The sequence below is a fragment of the Tasmannia lanceolata genome, unplaced genomic scaffold, assembly GCF_043159265.1.
Source record: "Tasmannia lanceolata isolate RefF3 unplaced genomic scaffold, GAP_Taslan_0.1 ptg000015l, whole genome shotgun sequence".
Lineage (NCBI taxonomy): Eukaryota > Viridiplantae > Streptophyta > Magnoliopsida > Canellales > Winteraceae > Tasmannia > Tasmannia lanceolata.
The window spans coordinates 62,543,603-62,564,770 of NW_027518692.1; the positions used below are offsets into that span (position 1 = coordinate 62,543,603).

At 38.1% G+C, this 21,168-nt stretch overlaps 3 protein-coding genes and 1 pseudogene across 3 annotated transcripts; 1 reads left to right on the plus strand and 3 right to left on the minus strand.

The window, feature by feature from the left end:
- Positions 1-2,217: 2,217 nt before the first annotated feature.
- On the minus strand, positions 2,218-5,661 carry LOC143847203 (cytochrome P450 716B1-like). Its single transcript, XM_077355945.1, has 4 exons — positions 5,164-5,661; positions 3,714-4,155; positions 2,884-3,071; positions 2,218-2,768 (listed from the first exon to the last, which is right to left on the minus strand). Exons 1-4 carry the CDS (start codon positions 5,659-5,661, stop codon positions 2,466-2,468), a joined length of 1,431 nt encoding a protein of 476 aa, XP_077212060.1. The 3' UTR covers positions 2,218-2,465.
- A 1,059-nt stretch (positions 5,662-6,720) lies between these two features.
- LOC143892137 (beta-amyrin 28-monooxygenase CYP716A378 pseudogene) lies at positions 6,721-7,972 on the minus strand (annotated as a pseudogene).
- A 1,793-nt stretch (positions 7,973-9,765) lies between these two features.
- On the minus strand, positions 9,766-13,133 carry LOC143847151 (cytochrome P450 716B1-like). Its single transcript, XM_077355863.1, has 4 exons — positions 12,636-13,133; positions 11,301-11,742; positions 10,411-10,598; positions 9,766-10,295 (listed from the first exon to the last, which is right to left on the minus strand). Exons 1-4 carry the CDS (start codon positions 13,131-13,133, stop codon positions 9,993-9,995), a joined length of 1,431 nt encoding a protein of 476 aa, XP_077211978.1. The 3' UTR covers positions 9,766-9,992.
- A 5,023-nt stretch (positions 13,134-18,156) lies between these two features.
- LOC143892138 (Ubiquitin-like superfamily protein) lies at positions 18,157-20,216 on the plus strand. The gene is made up of 2 exons (XM_077396596.1): positions 18,157-18,867; positions 20,109-20,216. Exons 1-2 carry the CDS (start codon positions 18,157-18,159, stop codon positions 20,214-20,216), a joined length of 819 nt encoding a protein of 272 aa, XP_077252711.1.
- Positions 20,217-21,168: the final 952 nt, after the last annotated feature.

Genomic DNA, 21,168 nt, shown 5'->3' on the forward strand with positions numbered 1-21,168 from the left:
CCAATCGAATCAATCTGCTCAGGCGATTGGAGGAAGAAATTATCTTCCCGGTTCTAAATCCTCACACTAAGTGTTCAGATTGGTCAAATGGTGGAAATTGATTGAAAGTGAAATTAACAATTAGAACTACTCCTACGAAATACAATAAATGATAGATGAAATTAACAAGCGTATTGCATTTTCTGCAAATGATCATGGATCTTTTCTTATTGCTCTCAAATGAGTATTTATAATTACAGACAACAAAGAAGTTACAACCGTTATAAATTCAAATTTCAAAAATGTAATAACTTCTTTTAACTGCAGATCATCCTATTCAAATTTTAAATGTAATAACTTCTTGTAACTGCAAATCATTCTATTCAAATTTCAAATGTAATAACTTCTTGTAACTGCAAATCATTCAGTCTTTGTAACCGCAAATCATTCAGTTTTGAGATCTAAACAAATACGAACAAATTGATCTTCATCTGAACTAGAATTGTCTGTGGTGAAATTAGAGCGTCAACATATCCACACCCCCTTTATTTTGATATCAGAAACCCTTCTCTATCACATACCGTAAGCTTTTACTGCCCTCTCCAGTGCATGTCGATGTGCTGCTTAACCTCAACGTCCATCTTCCCATTATAAGACTTCAAAACTTCTGGCTTAAGAAAGGACACGATCGCGCTTCTTAGACGCTTGTGATCTTCCCCTGTTAATTCAAACAAATTCCGATCTCCCATTATAATTTTAAATGATCGTGGCTGTTGGCTAGTGAGCTTATCCTCGCTCGTAAACAAAAACTTGTTGTTTTCTATCCATTTTTCGGCCGTGTTTGTTTGGAAGGCTTGTAATAGTTGTAAGCTTTGGCCTATGAAGGGGATCCCTAGAGAACCAGGTGGGAGTTTTGTAGGAGATCTTTTTCTTCCTCTAAGAATGAAAGAAAGATGGTGAGAAATGAAAGAACAGTGAAGAAGATTGTTGCAGTATCCATGGTAAAGAGAGAGATGACTTAGAAGATGAAGAGTTAGGTTTAAAAGCTTTGGGTTTCATCGTAGTTATCGTAAGTAGGTTCGTGCGTTCTCTTATCGGTGTTGTCGCTATCTTTATTGCCAAATATAAACAGTGTAACGTGTGGTCGCTAACATTAAAACCCGAAACAAAAACAAGCCATGCAGAGACTAAAAAAAAACAGAGGTAAGTGAGATTTTGTATGGTGCATGCGTGAAAGTCCAGTATTTTTCAAAAATTACTATGGGCCCACTTCATAGGATGAGCTAAACTGTTCATTTGATGGGCCACAATGTTAATAGGTTGTATGCCTAAAATCGTTTCCATAGGATGATCCTAACCCTACAATTTGTAGAGGGACTGCACATAGTAGCAACATCTATAGATCGGAGGGGTACAATCATCCTATGGATATTATCTATGCTGGCAGAGCCTATTTACATTGTAGTCCTACAAATAAACGGTTTGGATCATCCTATGAAATGAGCCAAACTATACTTTTTGGAAATTACTGAACTTTTTAAAATCAGCATGAGAAAGTAAAATTAGTTGCACTTAATGATGTGGATCCAATTAAGGGTCCTTTTCAGCTTAAACTTTTTTTTTTTAAATACGTTTTATAGAAAGTAAAAAAATGTTTTATCTGTTTAAAACGTTTTAAGGAAAACCTTTTAAACAGATAAAATGCGTTTTAAACTTACTAAACACCTTTTTTTGGCCAACTTTCCAACTTTACCCCCACTTTATTTTGTTAATCTCGCCCCTCCACGCGGCGGCTACGTGAGAATTCCACCGTCCTCGGAGGCACACTGGGGTTACCGAGATCTTCCCGGGAGTTACCATGCCCCAGCTATGATAACATTTGTAGGGAACTTAAGAGGGTAGAACTCACCCCTAAAAGCTAGCCGTTAGAGGGAAGGTGCCCATTCCCTCATATCCCATGCCCATCCACTTCACTTTACCGATGTGGGACTATTTGCTTTTTAGTGGAACTCCAACCAAACTCAAATTTTTTCCATCCCCTTATTTTTGCCAAATCACATTTGGCTAACAACGGGCTCTTTCATTCCTCTCTATAAAAAAAATGTACAATCAAACCTATTTATCAATTCAGTCCAAGCCCAAAGAAGTGAATGTGATACCTAAACAAGGATAGATATGTAAAAAGCAAGTCCTATTACACCTAATTCGAAGCCAAAATAGAATGTTACAACACACGGATGACGGATCTATATGTAAACATACTATCTCTTTACATACACTGGAATGACCCCTTCTCAAAATGAAAATCTACATAACCGTAAGCATCAGAATTTAAATAACCGAGCATCAGTACTCGGGACAAACTCAAGCAACACAATCCAACTTATCATTTCAACATAGCTAAATCCACAAACTTGTACATGATCTGTGAATGCCCTTTTTCTTGTAGTGAATACATGGAAACTATAAGCCTTTTAGTAGCAACCTCATTTCTTTATTGGCTCAACTTGGATGGGCAATCCCTCAGCAGGCGTAGGCATTGGGATTCTGTTGAAAGTATCTTCTTTGCAACATAACTTCCATTTGAATTGGGTGACCAAGTTATGAATTGCTACCATAGTTTCTAGCCTCGTAAACTCGTACCCAGGGCATATCCTTTGTCCTCCACCAAACGCCACAAAAGAATATGGCGGAATCCGTGTCTGGCCATCGAAGCGCGATGGATCAAACTTCTCTGGCTCGGGGAAGATACGCTCATCCATATGCGTTGAGTTTGAAACCCAGAAAATCTAGAATATCAAAAACAAAAATTAGTGTTAGGAGTAAGCTAGAGAGGGAACAACTAAGGGGGAGAAGGAAGATAGAAAGATGAATGTAGCTTTAAATGGAATTATATAGCCTTACTTGCCACCCTTTGGGTATGAGATATCCTTCGAACTCGAAGTCTTTCAGGACTGTTCTGAAGCTACCAAAGACAGGAGGGACCATCCTTAGCATCTCCGTTGCCACCCTCCACGAGTACTTCATTTTTGCAAGATCATCCCATGTGAGAAGCTCTCCTGGGGCCTTGCTTTTAGCTATCTCTTCTTGTTCTGCAAAACCAAATTAGCCACTCCCTCAAATGCCTTCTACATGTATGCAAATGCATAGTTAAGTGTGTGCAAGGGCACGTTTAGCTACCATGAAGTGGCTAAAAATCAGGAAACAAAGTACAGGAAACTAGTGTCTCCAAGTGGTAGAAGTGGCTAAAAATCCGAAAACAATGTACTCTACTCAAAATCCGATCGACTGTTTCCTGTTTTTTGCCACTCATCATAACCTAGTTTCTGTATTTTGTTTCATGATTTTTAGCTACTTAATTCACCATCAACTCCACTTGGAGACACCAATTTATCATGAAAAACAATTCATGGTAGCCAACATGCCCTAAGTGTGTGTGTGTGTTTTCTGAACTTTTCCAAATCTCATGCTTTTCCATGGAGGAATATTTTACCAACAATCCAAATGGGCGTATGCGCAAAGGGATATACATGGGCCAGGCTTGGGTTTAGCATATGACATTATATTGGGCCCAACTTTTGAAAAAACCAGTTGCTTTATGCCAAAGCTTGGCCCAAGGCCCAGCCCATGAACACCTCCACCTGCACAAGAACATGAGAGAGAGAGAGAGAGAGAGAGAGAGAGAGAGAGAGAGAGAGAGAGAGAGAGAGAGAGAGAGAGTACAAGGGCGTTACCATTGACAACACCGTTATAGACAATCGGGTCATTGGCTAGAAGCCGAATTAAGAAAGTGATGAGCACGGACGATGTGTCGTGGCCCGCGAGCATAACGACCATGGCATTGTCCACAATCTCCTTCTCAGTTATTGCGTCCTTATTGTCTTCTCCGCGAATGCTAAGCAAACAAGTGATAAGGTCATCATGACAAGAAGCGCGCCCTTGCTCTAGTGCAATCCTCTTCTCACTTATAAGGTCCTTGATCATGGTTCGGACCCTTGCGCTCCCTTTGAGGCTTTTTCGAAAGTTTGTGAAGGGTAAATTTAGAGGGACAGCCAATATTCCGGTCAACATCTCTTGGAAACCTTTTATCAATCTTTGTCTTTTTGTCCCTAACTCTACGCCGAAAAGGAGGGAGGACATGATGTCGAAGGTAAGGGCCTTCATTAGTGGCAAAACCTGTTTAATTTTCAAAGCATCCCATCATTACTATAGTTAAGTGAAATTTCCAAGTTAATTTTACTGAAGAATGCAAATGGGCTGGACCAGGGTTAGCCCAAGCTGCCCAAGGTCAGGCCTAAAAAAGTCCTGTTTCTAATCGGGCTTATGTTTCAGGTCAAGAGCCAGACTTATTAGACTGACCATTCTGGGCGGCTGGCAACAAGGACTAAGCCCAGCCTGCTTGTCAATTGGGCCTTAAATTGAGCGTCCCATACAAAGTACTGATATTCTTGGCCTAACAAACGAAATGTTTAGTTCATCCAATGAAGGGGGCCCACATACCATATAAAATCTTAATTTTATGAGTTAATTCAGAGGGATATCATTCTAAATTGAAGGTCCTTCTAATTAAAAATTGAATTGGGTTGTTTCAAATTATCATTTTTTTCGTGTGTAATAAAAGTAGGGAATTGTAGAAAGATTTTCCTTTCCAAACTCTTTTAGAAAATTCTTGCAATCCAACCCAACTTTTCACACTATACATAGGAGTCGTATAGAGTTTTTATATGGTGTAAGCCCGTACAGTCCAGTATTTTTCGAAAAGTACTGTACAGGCAACACCATAGGATGATCCAAACTGTCCATTTGATGGGCCACAATATAAATAGATTACTGACAAAAAGTCGTTTCCATAGAATGATCCTAGCCCTCCGATCAATAGAGGAACTGCATATTATGGAAACCTCTATAGATCAGAGGGTTGGGATCATCCTATGTAAATGAATTTTAGACCATAACCTATTTATATTGGAGCCCACTAAATGGATGGTTTGGATCATCTTATGGTGTGGGCCGTACAATACTTTTTGAAAAATACTAGACTATACAGGCTTACATCTTCTAAAATCTCATATATTGCATAGATTCGTTGTGTCTATAATTTGAGTTATGTCTGCAAGTAGTTAGAATGATATAGCTACAAGTAGCTATATATCCACAGCCTCTTATATTGATATCAGCACATACCGTGAGTTTTTGCTGCCCTCTCCAGTGCATGTCGATGTGCTGCTTCACCTCTCTGTCCATCTTCCCAATATAAGACTTCAAAACTTCAGGCTTAAGAAACGATACGAGCGCACTTCTTAGACGCTTGTGATCTTCGCCTCTCAATTCAAACAAATTCCGATCTCCCATTATCATTTTAATTGATGTTGGCTGTTGATTACTAAGCTTATCCTCGCTCGTAAACAAAAACTTGTTAGCCACAGGACCCGTGACAAGAACTGTTTGTTTTCCAAAAATATTAAGCTTCGAAATTGGCCCATATCTTTTAATTCTTCCTTCTATCCATTTTTCGGCCGTGTTCGTTCTCATGGCTTGTAAGAGGTGTAAGCTTTGGCCTATGAAAGGGATTCCTAGAGAACCAGGTGGGAGTTTTGTGGGTGATCTTTTTCTTCCTTTAAGAAGGTAAAGGAAGATTGTGAGAAGGGAAAGAACAGTGAAAAATATTGTTGTAGTATCCATGGCAGAGAAAGAGAGAGATGACTCGGAAGATAAAGTGTTAGGTATAATTTATAGAAGCTTTGGGTTTCATCGTAGTTATCATAACCAATGCATTTGTTATGATTGTCTTTATTGCAAAATACAAACAATGTAAAACTTTGTGCTGGCTGACATTAACTCCCCAAACAAAGACAAGCAATCCGGAAGCTGAAGTAAAAACAAAGAGGAAAGTACTTCTGAGATTTTATACGGTGTGTGCGCATGGAAGTCCGGTATTTTTTTTCAAAAATTACTGTGGGTCCACTTCATAGGATGATCCAAACCGTTCACTTGATGAACAAAATTGTAAATAGGCTGTATGCCAAAAATCATTTCCATTGGATGATCCTAATTCTCCAATCTGTACTTTATAGAAATGTCTATAGATCGGAGGATTAGTATCATCCTACGGACATGAATTATGAGGTCCAATTTATTTAAGTTGTGGCCCGACAAATGAACGGTTTGGATCATCCTTAGGGAATGCACTTTATAGAAACCTCTATAGATCAGAGGGCTGGTATCATCCCGAGGAGATGAATTAATGTTACGTCGTCTTTAAATTGTGGCCCAACAAATGAACGGTTTGGATCATCCTAAGGGAATGTACTTTATAGAAACCTCTATAGATCAGAGGATGAGTATCATCCTGAGGAGATGAATTACAGGGTGCAACTTATTTAATTTGTGGCCCAACAAATGAACGGTTTTGATCATCCTATGAAGTGGGCCCACAGTAGTTTTTGAAAAATACTAGACTTCAAGCCTGCACACTATAAAATCTCTGTATAGATCAAAAACTTAGTTGAAGAACGAAAGGAAGGATGTAGTTCTCATAGAAAATTTGTTTAAATTTCCTATTGTCTATAGTATTTGGACTTGGCATCTATTGATGGAACTATATAAACTGTAGATAGGGACATGAAATTTTTTGAAATATGACAATGAGTCTTTGAAACTTTCATCCATGGAGAATATAGACAAACTCAACTTGAACATGAACAGTAACACATGGAAACTTGAAGCCTTGTAATAGCAACTTCATTTCTTTATTGGCTCAAGTTGGATCGGCAATCCCTCTGCAGGTGTAGGCATTGGGAACCTGCTGAAAGTATCATCTTTGCAACATAACTTCCATTTGAATTGGGTGCCCAAGTTATGAATTGCAACCATCGTTTCTAGTCTCGCAAACTCGTAACCAGGGCACATCCTTTGTCCTCCGCCAAATGCCACAAAAGAATAAGGTGGAATCTGTGTCTGGCCATCGAAGCGCGCCGGATCGAACTTCCCTGGCTCGGGGAAGATATGCTCATCCATATGGGTCGAGCTTGATGCCCAGAAAATCTGAAGTATCAAAAGAAGAAAAATTAGTCTTAGGAATAAGCTTCTTCTGTTTTGTGGCCCTGTATAAGGCTTGATGGCTATTGGATTAGCATATGGGGCCCGGTCCATTGACACTCGGCCGTTTTCTGGGTGGTGAGTGAAGAGGAAGAGAACACTTAAACGTGATGAGAGTCTCCAAGAATTCTTATAAATAGAACCAGGTCCCCACTCTCATTCACGCAAGAAAATGTTGTAAAAATAACACAAACCCTAACAATTTAAGCTTTTGGAGTAATTGGTTGTTTCACATGGTATCATAGCTATTGCCTACCCAAAAGAGACTGGCCACTATACCAGAATTTTTTTTTGTTTAAAACGGGTTTTATGCATGGTCGACACCAATGATCCATTCCTCATTAGGTGCAACTCGGGTTGATTTTTAAGAATTCAGGTTGAGCTACTCTAAAATTGGGTCGGGGTCAGGTTGATTCCAATTCATTTTTAGCAAAATCCCAACCCAACCTGACCCAAATTGTACCCCTGTAAAAGGCTAACATCTAGGGATGCAATTTCGGTCGGGTGTAGTTGAGCTTTTGCTACAGAAAGGAATTGGAATCAATCCAAACCGGACCTAGTTTATGCTAAAAACTCAACCAAAATTCTCAAAAATTGGCCCAACAAGCTGCACCAATACTAACATTAGGGAGTAGCGGTGCAACTTTGGATCGGGTTGGGTTGAGCTTTTGTCAAAAAATGAACTGGGCCCCAAAACTCAACCCAACTCACCCGAAATCCAAATAACTCACCCCTAATCATGGGGAAGGAGGATTTAATGGTGAGTGGAGCTTCAAATGGATTTATCCTTACTTGCCACCTCGAACTCGATGTCTTTCATGACTCTTCTGAAGCTACCAAAGACAGGAGGGACCATCCTTAGCATCCCCGTTGCTACGCTCCATGAGTACTTCATTTTTGCAAGATCATCCCATGTGAGAAACTCTCCTGGGGCCTTGCTTTTAGCTATCTCTTCTTGTTCTGCAAAACCAAGTTAAACACGGCCTCGAATGCCTTCTACACATGCATATGCATAGTTAAGTGTGTGTTTTGCTAGAATAGAGTGTGAGTTCACTTTTCACTCCAGAATGTTTTTTTTTTTTTTTAATAATAATTTTGAATTTTTCTGTCTTACAAATACAAGAAATTAACGAATTATTCGTCAGATTCTTGTTTGATTTATAAACTTTGCATTTATTAAGAATTTTTAATTACTCAGGATTTTTTTAAGGGTGCGCGTTTGGATGGAGGAAAAAGAAAATTATGTAAAATAAATTTTTCCATGAAAAAAATTTCATAGAAAGAAAATTACAAGGTCCAGTAGGTTTGCAATTTTCCTTGAAAACAAGGGAAAAAAATTCATGTTAAGGCCCTATTCATTTAGGGCCTGTTCGTTTGAGATTATGACAACCGATTGTGTCTGCCAGACTAATTATTGAACTCAAATTTAAATTTAATTTTGAGTCAAATAATCAGTTTTGAATTCACAACTGGTTGTCATAATCTTAACGGAACAGGCCTTAAATGAGTTTACCAAACACTGAAAATTCATTTTACACACACATGCACGTCCACACACATTCACACCAAAACAACCCCTGCATGCAGAGACTAAAGAAAAAACAGAGGTAAGTGAGATTTTGCATGGTGCATGCGTGAAAGTCCAGTATTTTTCAAAAATTACTACGGGCCCACTTCATAGGATGAGCTAAACCCTTCATTTGATGGGCCACAATGTTTTTTTTTTTTTGAAATAGCGATTTGTATTTGATGGGCCACAATGTTAATAGGTTGTATGCCTAAAATCGTTTCCATAGGATGATCCTAACCCTACAATCTGTAGAGGGACTGCACATAGTAGCAACATCTATAGATCGGAGGGGTACAATCATCCTATGGATATTATCTATGCTGGCAGAGCCTATTTACATTGTGGTCCAACAAATGAACGGTTTGGATCATCCTATGAAATGAGCCAAACTATACTTTTTGGAAATTACTGAACTTTTTAAAATCAGCGTGAGAAAGTAAAATTAGTTGCACTTAATGAGGTGGATCCAATTAAGGGCCCTTTTCAACTTAAACTTTTTTTTTTTTTAAATACGTTTTATGGAAAGAGTAAAATGTTTTAACTGTTTAAAACGTTTTAAGGAAAACCTTTTAAACAGATAAAATGCGTTTTAAACTTACTAAACACCTTTTTTTGGCCAACTTTCTAACTTTACCCCCACTTTATTTTGTTAATCTCGCCCCTCCACGGGGCGGCTACGTGGGAATTCCACCGTCCTCGGAGGCACACTGGGGTTACCGAGATCTTCCCGGGAGTTACCACGCCCTAGCTATGATAACATTTGTAGGGAACTTAAGAGGGTAGAACTCACCCCTAAAAGCTAGCCGTTAGAGGGAGGGTGCCCATTCCCTTATAACCCATTCCCATCCACTTCACTTTACCGATGTGGGAATATTTGCTTTTTAGTGGAACTCCAACCAAACTCAAATTTTTTCAGTCCCCTTTTTTTTGCCAAATCACATTTTGCTAACAACTGGCTCTTTCATTCCTCTATATCAAAAAGATGTACAATCAAACCTATTTATCAATTCAGTCCAAGCCCACAGAAGTGAATGTGATACCTAAACAAGGATAGATATGTAAAAAGCAAGTCCTATTACACCTAATTCTAACCCAAAATAGAATGTTACTACACACGGATGACGGATCTATATGTAAACATTCTATCTCTTTACATACACTGGAATGACCCCTTCTCAAAATGAAAATCTACATAACCCTAAGCATCAGAATTTACATAACCTAGCATCAGTACTCGGGACAAACTCAAGCAACACAATCCAACTTATCATTTCAACATAGCTAAATCCACAAACTTGTACATGATCTGTAATACATGGAAACTATAAGCCTTTTAGTAGCAACCTCATTTCTTTATTGGCTCAACTTGGATGGGCAATCCCTCAGCAGGCGTAGGCATTGGGATTCTGTTGAAAGTATCTTCTTTGCAACATAACTTCCATTTGAATTGGGTGACCAAGTTATGAATTGCTACCATAGTTTCTAGCCTCGTAAACTCGTACCCAGGGCATATCCTTTGTCCTCCACCAAACGCCACAAAAGAATAAGGCGGAATCCGTGTCTGGCCATCGAAGCGCGATGGATCAAACTTCTCTGGCTCGGGGAAGATACGCTCATCCATATGCGTTGAGTTTGAAACCCAGAAAATCTAGAATATCAAAAACAAAAATTAGTGTTAGGAGTAAGCTAGAGAGGGAACAACTAAGGGGGAGAAGGAAGATAGAAAGATGAATGTAGCTTTAAATGGAATTATATAGCCTTACTTGCCACCCTTTGGGTATGAGATATCCTTCGAACTCGAAGTCTTTCAGGACTGTTCTGAAGCTACCAAAGACAGGAGGGACCATCCTTAGCATCTCCGTTGCCACCCTCCACGAGTACTTCATTTTTGCAAGATCATCCCATGTGAGAAGCTCTCCTGGGGCCTTGCTTTTAGCTATCTCTTCTTGTTCTGCAAAACCAAATTAGCCACTCCCTCAAATGCCTTCTACATGTATGCAAATGCATAGTTAAGTGTGTGCAAGGGCACGTTTAGCTACCATGAATTGTTTTTCATGATAAATCGGTGACTCCAAGCAGAGTTGAGGATGAAGTGGCTAAAAATCAGGAAACAGAGTACAGGAAACTAGTGTCTCCAACTGGTAGAAGTGGGTAAAAATCCGAAAACAATGTACTCTACTCAAAATCCGATCGACTGTTTCCTGTTTTTTGCCACTCATCATAACCTAGTTTCTGTATTTTGTTTCATGATTTTTAGCTACTTAATTCACCCTCAACTCCACTTGGAGACACCAATTTATCATGAAAAACAATTCATGGCAGCCAACATGCCCTAAGTGAGTGTGTGTGTGTGCGCTTTCTGAACTTTTCCAAATCTCATGCTTTTCCATGGAGGAATATTTTACCAACAATCCAAATGGGCGCATGCGCAAAGGGATATACATGGGCCAGGCTTGGGTTTAGCATATGACATTAAATTGGGCTCAACTTTTGAAAAACCAGTTGCTTTATGCCAAAGCTTGGCCCAAGGCCCAGCCCATGAACACCTCCACCTGCACAAGAACATGAGAGAGAGAGAGAGAGAGAGAGAGAGAGAGAGAGAGAGAGAGAGAGAGAGAGAGAGAGAGAGAGAGAGAGAGTACAAGGGCGTTACCATTGACAACACCGTTATAGACAATCGGGTCATTGGCTAGAAGCCGAATTAAGAAAGTGATGAGCACGGACGATGTGTCGTGGCCCGCGAGCATAACGACCATGGCATTGTCCACAATCTCCTTCTCAGTTATTGCGTCCTTATTGTCTTCTCCGCGAATGCTAAGCAAACAAGTGATAAGGTCATCATGACAAGAAGCGCGCCCTTGCTCTAGTGCAATCCTCTTCTCACTTATAAGGTCCTTGATCATGGTTCGGACCCTTGCGCTCCCTTTGAGGCTTTTTCGAAAGTTTGTGAAGGGTAAATTTAGAGGGACAGCCAATATTCCGGTCAACATCTCTTGGAAACCTTTTATCAATCTTTGTCTTTTTGTCCCTAACTCTACGCCGAAAAGGAGGGAGGACATGATGTCGAAGGTAAGGGCCTTCATTAGTGGCAAAACCTGTTTAAAAAAGTTCTGTTTCTAATCGGGCTTATGTTTCAGGTCAAGAGCCAGACTTATTAGACTGACCATTCTGGGCAGCTGGCAACAAGGACTAAGCCCAGCCTGCTTGTCAATTGGGCCTTAAATTGAGCGTCCCATACAAAGTACTGATATTCTTGGCCTAACAAACGAAATGTTTAGTTCATCCAATGAAGGGGGCCCACATACCATATAAAATCTTAATTTTATGAGTTAATTCAGAGGGATATCATTCTAAATTGAAGGTCCTTCTAATTAAAAATTGAATTGGGTTGTTTCAAATTATCATTTTTTTCGTGTGTAATAAAAGTAGGGAATTTTAGAAAGATTTTCCTTTCCAAACTTTTTTAGAAAATTCTTGCAATCCAACCCAACTTTTCACATTATACATAGGACTCGTATAGAGTTTTTATATGGTGTAAGCCCGTACAGTCCAGTATTTTTCGAAAAGTACTGTACAGGCAACACCATAGGATGATCCAAACTGTCCATTTGATGGGCCACAATGTAAATAGATTACTGACAAAGAGTCGTTTCCATAGAATGATCCTAGCCCTCCGATCAATAGAGGAACTGCATATTATGGAAACCTCTATAGATCAGAGGGTTGGGATCATCCTATGTAAATGAATTTTAGACCATAACCTATTTATATTGGAGCCCGCTAAATGGATGGTTTGGATCATCTTCTGGTGTGGGCCGTACAATACTTTTTGAAAAATACTAGACTATACAGCTTACATCTTGTAAAATCTCATATATTGCATAGATTCGTTGTGTCTATAATTTGAGTTATCTCTACAAGTAGTTAGAATGATATAGCTACAAGTAGCTATATATCCACACCCTCTTATTTTGATATCAGCACATACCGTGAGTTTTTGCTGCCCTCTCCAGTGCATGTCGATGTGCTGCTTCACCTCTCCGTCCATCTTCCCAATATAAGACTTCAAAACTTCAGGCTTAAGAAACGATACGAGCGCGCTTCTTAGACGCTTGTGATCTTCGCCTCTCAATTCAAACAAATTCCGATCTCCCATTATCATTTTAATTGATGTTGGCTGTTGATTACTAAGCTTATCCTCGCTCGTAAACAAAAACTTGTTAGCCACAGGACCCGTGACAAGAACTGTTTGTTTTCCAAAAATATTAAGCTTCGAAATTGGCCCATATCTTTTAATTCTTCCTTCTATCCATTTTTCGGCCGTGTTCGTTCTCATGGCTTGTAAGAGGTGTAAGCTTTGGCCTATGAAAGGGATTCCTAGAGAACCAGGTGGGAGTTTTGTGGGTGATCTTTTTCTTCCTTTAACAAGGTAAAGGAAGATTGTGAGAAGGGAAAGAACAGTGAAAAATATTGTTGTAGTATCCATGGCAGAGAAAGAGAGAGATGACTCGGAAGATAAAGTGTTAGGTATAATTTATATAAGCTTTGGGTTTCATCGTAGTTATCATAACCAATGCATTTGTTATCATTGTCTTTATTGCAAAATACAAACAATGTAAACTTTGGGCTTGCTGACATTAACTCCCCCAACAAAGACAAGCAATCCGGAAGCTGAAGTAAAAACAAAGAGGAAAGTACTTCTGAGATTTTATATGGTGTGTGCGCATGGACGTCCGGTATTTTTTTTCAAAAATTACTGTGGGTCCACTTCATAGGATGATCCAAACCGTTCACTTGATGAGCAAAATTGTAAATAGGCTGTATGCCAAAACTCATTTCCATTGGATGATCCTAATTCTCCAATCTGTACTTTATCGAAATGTCTATAGATAGGAGGATTAGTATCATCCTATGGACATGAATTATGAGGTACAATTTATTTAAGTTGTGGCATGACGAATGAACAGTTTGGATCATCCTTAGGGAATGCACTTTATAGAAACCTCTATAGATCAGAGGGCTGGTATCATCCCGAGGAGATGAATTATGGGTACGTCGTCTTTAAATTGTGGCCCAACAAATGAACGGTTTGGATCATCCTAAGGGAATGTACTTTATAGAAACCTCTATAGATCAGAGGATGAGTATCATCCTGAGGAGATGAATTACAGGGTGCAACTTATTTAATTTGTGGCCCAACAAATGAACGGTTTTGATCATCCTATGAAGTGGGCCCATAGTAGTTTTTGAAAAATACTAGACTTCAAGCCTGCACACTATAAAATCTCTGTATAGATCAAAAACTTAGTTGAAGAACGAAAGGAAGGATGTAGTTCTCATAGAAAATTTGTTTAAATTTCCTATTGTCTATAGTATTTGGACTTGGCATCTATTGATGGAACTATATAAACTGTAGATAGGGACATGAAGTTTTTTGAAATATGACAATGAGTCTTTGAAACTTTCATCCATGGAGAATATAGACAAACTCAACTTTATATTTTGTTAGAAAAAGTGTCACAAAAATATCGATCAGATTCGATGAAAACAAAGAAACTGAATAAAAAACAAAGAGGTACAGGTAGTTTTAAGATTTTATCTGGTTTGTGCCCGCGAAAGTCGGCTATTTTTTTAAAAAAATACTGTGGGTCCCACTTCATGGGATGATCTAAACCGTTCATTTGTTGGGCCAAAACATAAATAGGTTGTACTCCGAAAATCATTTCCATTAGATGATTCTAACCCTCTGATCTGTATTGGGGCTGTACATCATGTAAACTTCTATAGATCGGACAGTTGGTATATATCATCCTACGATAGATGGTTTTCAGCGTGCAGCCTATTTACATTGTGGCCTAACAAATGAACGGTTTGGATCATCCTGTGAAGTGGGCCCCACAGTATTTTTGAAAAATTCTGGACTCCAAGGGCACACAGAATATAAAATCTCTTATTTCTAATAAAAAACATAGTTAGAGAAATAAACAAAGGATGTAGTTCTCATAAAAAAATCTGTTTAAATTTCCTATTGTGTATAGTATTTGGACTTTGCTTGGATTGATGGAACTATATAAACTGTAGATAGCCACATAAAATGTTTTGAAATATGACAGTGGGAATCTAATCTTAGTTTTTGAAATATGACAGTGACAAACTCAACTATATGTTTAGAAGAAGTGTCGGGAAAACATCGATCAGGTTCGATGAAAACAAAGAAATTAGATGATATATACAAGTCAAGAACGCAAGAGGGATCACCTCTGGCCGAAATATATTAGTACTTTTATATTGTTTTAAATAACACAGGGACCCCTCGGCCGGCATGCATGAAAAACATATATGGGCATAATAATACAAGGAATGATAGATGGAAGGGCGCCCTTACATAAAGAGCCGGAAAAAGGCCCTTGATTGGATCCATGTCATTAAGTGCAATTGAATTTACTTTCTCAACCGATTTTAAAAGGTAACCGAAAATGATGTGGATCTAATCAAGAGCCATTTTCCCAGCTCTTTATGCAAGGGCGCCCTTGCATCTATCATTCCTCTAATAATATACACGGAGTAGAATTCTAGACATCCGTACTATACATACATACTAGTATAAGAAATATGACAGTGGGAATCTAATCTTAGTATAAGACATCTGATATTAGCACTACCATGTTTTAATAATTGCACAAACTCAGCTTGTCTTTTCCTTTTTAATCGGTTTCAAAGAGCTTTTTAGGAACTATAATAACTCTGACGGCTGTTTAAATAATAAAAGATTTTTTTTTTTTTTTGAATAATAAAAGATAAGATGAGTTTGTGCAATTATCAAAGCATTGTTGTGCCAATATCATTACTGTTGTAATGTGTTAAATGACTTGCATTTGTCCTTATTGCAGTACAATGAAACATGGGGCACAGTGGGTCCAACTTTATGTTGATCTGAATCATTCATTTCAAAGGCATCGGTTTGGAACTTTGGATCACTTATGGCCAAAAATCTTGCCAATCATACCATACAGATGCCCAGTAAATGGTATTTTTTTAATTTTGAACATAGGCAGTCAAAAATTATATATTGACAATGGCTCATATGCAATGACAATAAGAACATATTGCTGAATATTTAGGATACATGATTTACATAGATTTTGGGTAATAAGGGGTCCAAACCAGAACCAATAAAATGGACGGTTCAAATCAATATAAGGTGGGCCCACCGTGCCGCCCGGTGTGCCTTACTGTATCACATTGAGATTGTGCCCTGCTGAACATTCCTCTATGTACTAGCAAAAGGTAGGGGACAATGCGCTCACGAGAGAGCAAGTTTGGACAATCCAAACTCAAATAGATTGTGGCCCTAAATCATCTCCATTGGACAATCCTAACCCTCCAATCTGTAAAGGTTTCTATATTGTGTCATCCATCTACAAATGGGAGGGTCAGGATCTTCCTATGAAGATGATTTTTGGGGCATCGCCTATTTTAAGTCGGGCCCAATAAATGAATGGTTAGGATCATCTAATCATGTGAGCCTCACTGTATTTAAAAAAAAATACATGCATATGCATACGGACACCATAAGAAACGCATGCTGGTGCATAGGGTGTGCAATTTTCTTGTAAACATGACATGAAAATAAGATGATCCTTCCAACCGCCCCGAATGCTAATCTATGTACAATTGCGATGGGTCCCAAGATGGGATAGTCTACGGTGCAAACAAAAGGGACCTAATTACACGAGGGCGATGATAAATTCGCACCACCTGTAGGATAATTCGCACCCTTTAACTTGAACTGATGTGGCGGACTTTAACCCTTTTTCGCGTTAAAGGGGTGTGAATTATCCTACAGGGGGTGCGAATTTACACAATTATGACTGTTAATTAGTTCATTGGAATCCTGCCCATTTTATTCCAGTTTGGTTTCAAGTATGCTTTTGTAGGTTACCAATCGAACGGTTAGGATCTTCTGATAAGAGTAACCGAGATACTTCCTTTGATCTCTAACCACATGTTTATCACACCAGATATGCACCCATAAAAGAAATGAAGCATTCACTGCCCATGCACCCTCTCAATCCTCATTTTTTACAATGCATTTGAACTGAATAAAGCATGCAACTAACCATGTACCCATTGTTATAGCATGGTACTTACTTATATAAGCCTCCACCCTTCTTACTTCACATGGTGGAAGAGAAAGTAATTACCAAAATTTCTTTGGCCAAATTGAGGTGAACATTTCTCATTTCTATGCATGTCTTACCTTTGATTACTGCTTTCCATGCTCTTGTCCTAATGTATTTTACGAAGTCTAACACCATAGCTATGTTTAACTATTCACTTCAATGTGCAAACATTTTAGATTATTTCTTGTAAATCAGTAATCCAATAAGAAAAAGTGACCCAATTAGGCACAAAGGCTACTCTTTTTTATCAATCTAGAGCATCAGATGGGGCCCACCTCGGGTTTCCTATTGAAAATTAATTACATAGATTTGGCCGGTGATCCACACTATTCAATCAAATGTACTTTTGATGTGAAAATTAAGATCCTCCGATCAACGTAGATTTTCGGCCATTTGAGATCTGATTGGAGAGCCCAAGAATTCTACAGTCCGGATTAATCAAAGGTGGGACCCATCTTTTCACCAGGGGAGGGCTCATTATTGTATACCTATTGAGGATAGGGCAATTGGCTATTGCTAAAAAATGTGACCTATGCATTTCAAAATTTCTCAATAGAGCTAGATTTGGATTGGAGGGAAAATATTTCGTGTGGAATTTTTTTCCTTGGAAACTTTTTTTTTTTCTTTTTTTTTTCAAGATCTAGAATGAAATGCTATGGTTATGGCTTATTACCATAAGGGATTTGCTAGGCAATTTCGAGGAAAGTCATTTCGCTACTCACTTTTGCAAGAGAGAACAGCCACTTTAAATGAATAAGACAAAATCCACTAAAAAGTGAGCTTGTGTGGCTGTTCTCTCCTGCAAAAGTGAGCCTCATAATGGCTTTCCGTGAAATTGCCTAGCGAATTTCCATATTATAGATTAATAGTCCATGTAAGCAAAACTTGAACTATGGGTCTTTGCGTTTTCCGTGTGAAATCAAACAATAAAAATGAAGTAAATTATGGAAAAGTCTTTATTTTTTTCCAAATTTTTTGAAAAAATTCCCATCCCAGAAAGACTTTTTTATCTCACCGTGTTTGGGATGGGAATTGTTTTTCTGACTGCCTTTCAAAAAAATGTCTTTCGGATTATTGTCTTCATTTCAAATGGATTTGAATGAGTTTCTATGGAGTTAAGATTAATAGTTTGATTTTCTAGAGGAATTGTATGCATTCACCAAAATAACACTAGATCTAATTGTCATACATTTTTTTTACTAGAAAAAAGATCAATGCTCATATATTTTACTAGAAAAAAGAACATTACGAACTTACTAATATCCTTAGTAGCATGTTCAATACTTTTTCAGACCTATTAGTAACAGGTTGTGCATTAGTAAGAGAATGCAGATCGCAATCGTCATGCCCGAAGGTACATTACCTATCGAGGTGCACCCCATGGAGACCATTCTTGAAGTGAAACAGAAGATAGAACTACTCTTGGGTATTTCAGTAGCTAGACAAGCTCTCTCCATATATAATTTTGAGTTAGCAGATGAACTCGAAATCGAATTTTACCATATGGTCGAAGGGATGCCAATTGATTTCAAAATTACACCTCTCAAGTTTCAAATTTCAGTTAAAATATCAACAAGAGAGATGTATTTTGAGGTGGATGGATCAGAAACTGTGTTGAACTTGAAGGAGAATATCCATAAGTATGAGGGCTCTCCAATCAAACAAATGGTGCTCATGTTTCTGGGTATAAAAATGGCAGACGATCGTTATCTGAGTGAGTATGGGATTACTAACAATTCAGAAATTATTGTTATCCTCAAGCCAAAGAGAGCACCTAGAAAGGCAAATGTGGTACCTCAACCTAGAAGGGTAGATGTGGTAGTGCAGACTCCTAGCTTTCTTAATTCAGTGACTATTCCACTGGAGTTGAATGATTCTGATGCTGTTAGTGAAGTAAAGCTGTTGCTGCTTGAAGCAAAACTTCTTCCACAAGATGACTATTTTTTTGTTCACAAGCAAAGGATCATGAGAGACAAACAAAGCTTGCATTGGCACGGTGTCAAAAATGGGGATTCTCTGTACGTGTTTAGAGGAACTGTAAGCAGTCATTATTAAAGAATGAGTCAACTATATTGGCACTACTTTCTTTGACTTTCACCTTTTGAAGCCTATACAATTCCAAAGAATGCTATCAACATTGAATCAGAAAGTGTAAAAAAATTGAAAACCCGCCAACAGTCAAGTAATTAGTGAACCTGTAGGAGATGAGTATTTACATTTATGATTAGTTCCTTTTTTTTCCTATCTCCCATCTATCCATTTTATTTAAATCAAAATGAAAAAAAAGACAGTTTCAGTATAAAAAACATGGCTATTTCAAAAAATAAAAATAAAATATCAAAACATGGGAGTGATGATATCATTTGCCTATATTTTATCATATAAAAAATAAATAACTTAATATTGCCCTAAATGGGGTGTGAGGAAGGAGGCAAGGGTGTTTTGACTGTAAACTTGGCTCATATGTATAGGTTTCATAATTAGATTAAGTGTTGAAACATAAATGATTAAATAAATAAAATCAATAAAACAATAAATGATTAAATAAAACGAACTCTAACAGCTTAAGCTTTTGGAGTAATGAGTTGTTTCACATGGTACCAGAGCAATCGCCTCATGGCAGAGCCTGAGTTCAAAACCTAACAACTCCAAGAAATTAGAAATCCACATGTACGACCAACCCAAAAGTAGGGCCACACGTGAGTGGGAGTGTTAAAATATAAATGGTTAAATAACACCAACTCAGACAGCTTAAGCTTCTGGAGTAATGGGTTGTTTCACAGTAAGTGAGACTGAGAATTCTCTTACAGGTTCCCTAATTAAAGTGATGTTTTTGGTTGAAGGAGAGAACCTAATACATAAAGATCTTTAGAAAAAACCTAAAAATATACAAAACCTGAGGGAAAACTCATGTGGGTGAGAGTGAGAGAAAGAGGATGCTCTTTCTTGTTCATCGAGAGGAGAGAAAAGGTTTTGATGTCAAACAACCAATTACTCCAAAAGCTTAAGCCATTGGAAATGGCATTATTTTATCTTGTATACAACACTCCTCCGCACGTGTGGCCCTCCTTTTTCGGGTTGGCCTACACATGGCACATGTAGCACCTCTTTTGGGTTAGCCATCACATGTGGATTTTTAATATTAAGGAGTTTTGAACTCAGGACCTTTCCTCTGATACCGTGTCAAACAACCAATATTTTTACTCCAAAAGCTTAAGCCGTTGAAGATGGCGTTATTTAATCTTCTATACTTCAACATTTATGAATGGGACTTGCAGGGTGAGGAAAGAACAGGGCTATGGGTTGTGATAGTTATTCTCTTTGTAATCTTTGTACAGAAAATTGGTTCTCATCCCACAGAAGTAGACATCTTAGCTGGACCATGAATATCTTTGTGTATTTGATATATTCCTATTTTTCTGCTCGTAATCGGATAAATTTTATTCCAATAATTTCCTACAAAATGGTATAAGAGTTGATGAATCGATCAAATTATATGAGAACAACAGAGTTCGAGAAGGATGATAGTGGATTCTCAGTGGAAGTAGAGTATTATGATGAAGTGACCAATATCTATACTTCTATCATGATTTCAAAAGTTTTTTTGGATCAATATAGGTTAGTTTTAGATTGATCAATGAGATGGGAAAAAAATTCTGCTCATCTTTCATGAGTTCCGTGATTATATTGGAGGGTGATCAACTTAGAAGAGGGGACACTGACTATTTGAGAAGGCAACAACCTTATTTATTGAGCGATTAACTTTGCATAGAGTCATTTAGAGGTGTGGGGTGATTTAAAATGGTGACAAAGATTTCAATAACAAAGTTTAATATTGCAAATTTTAGAGTCATTTAGAGGTGTGGGGTGATTTAAAATGGTGACAAAGAATAGCATGACTAGAAGCAAAACTTGATTGTTTTAGTTTGAAAATTACAACAAGGGCACGGCACATTAGATAAAGTTGAAAACCACCAAATGTTTTCTTTTTTGGGAGCTTGCCATGAAAATATTTCACCATATCACTTCAGGGAGCCAGGGAGATTTTCAAATGTTTTTCAAATTGAGGCATTATAGATGGGGACATTGTAAGTGTATATGTTGGAATGAAGAAGTTTGTTTCCTGATACAACATGAAATTCTTCCCTAGATGAAAGCTTCTACATTTGTTTGTCTACCAAGGATTTAGTGGTCAAGGGATGCTCAATATGCTTGTGCATATGGTACTATCCGAGATCTGGTTAATAAGATCAATGTTCCATTGTGGCAGGTTACCAGAAATGAGGACCACGACTTGATTGGATGTTGCCATGCTTAAGTTGTTATCTGAAGGTTGCA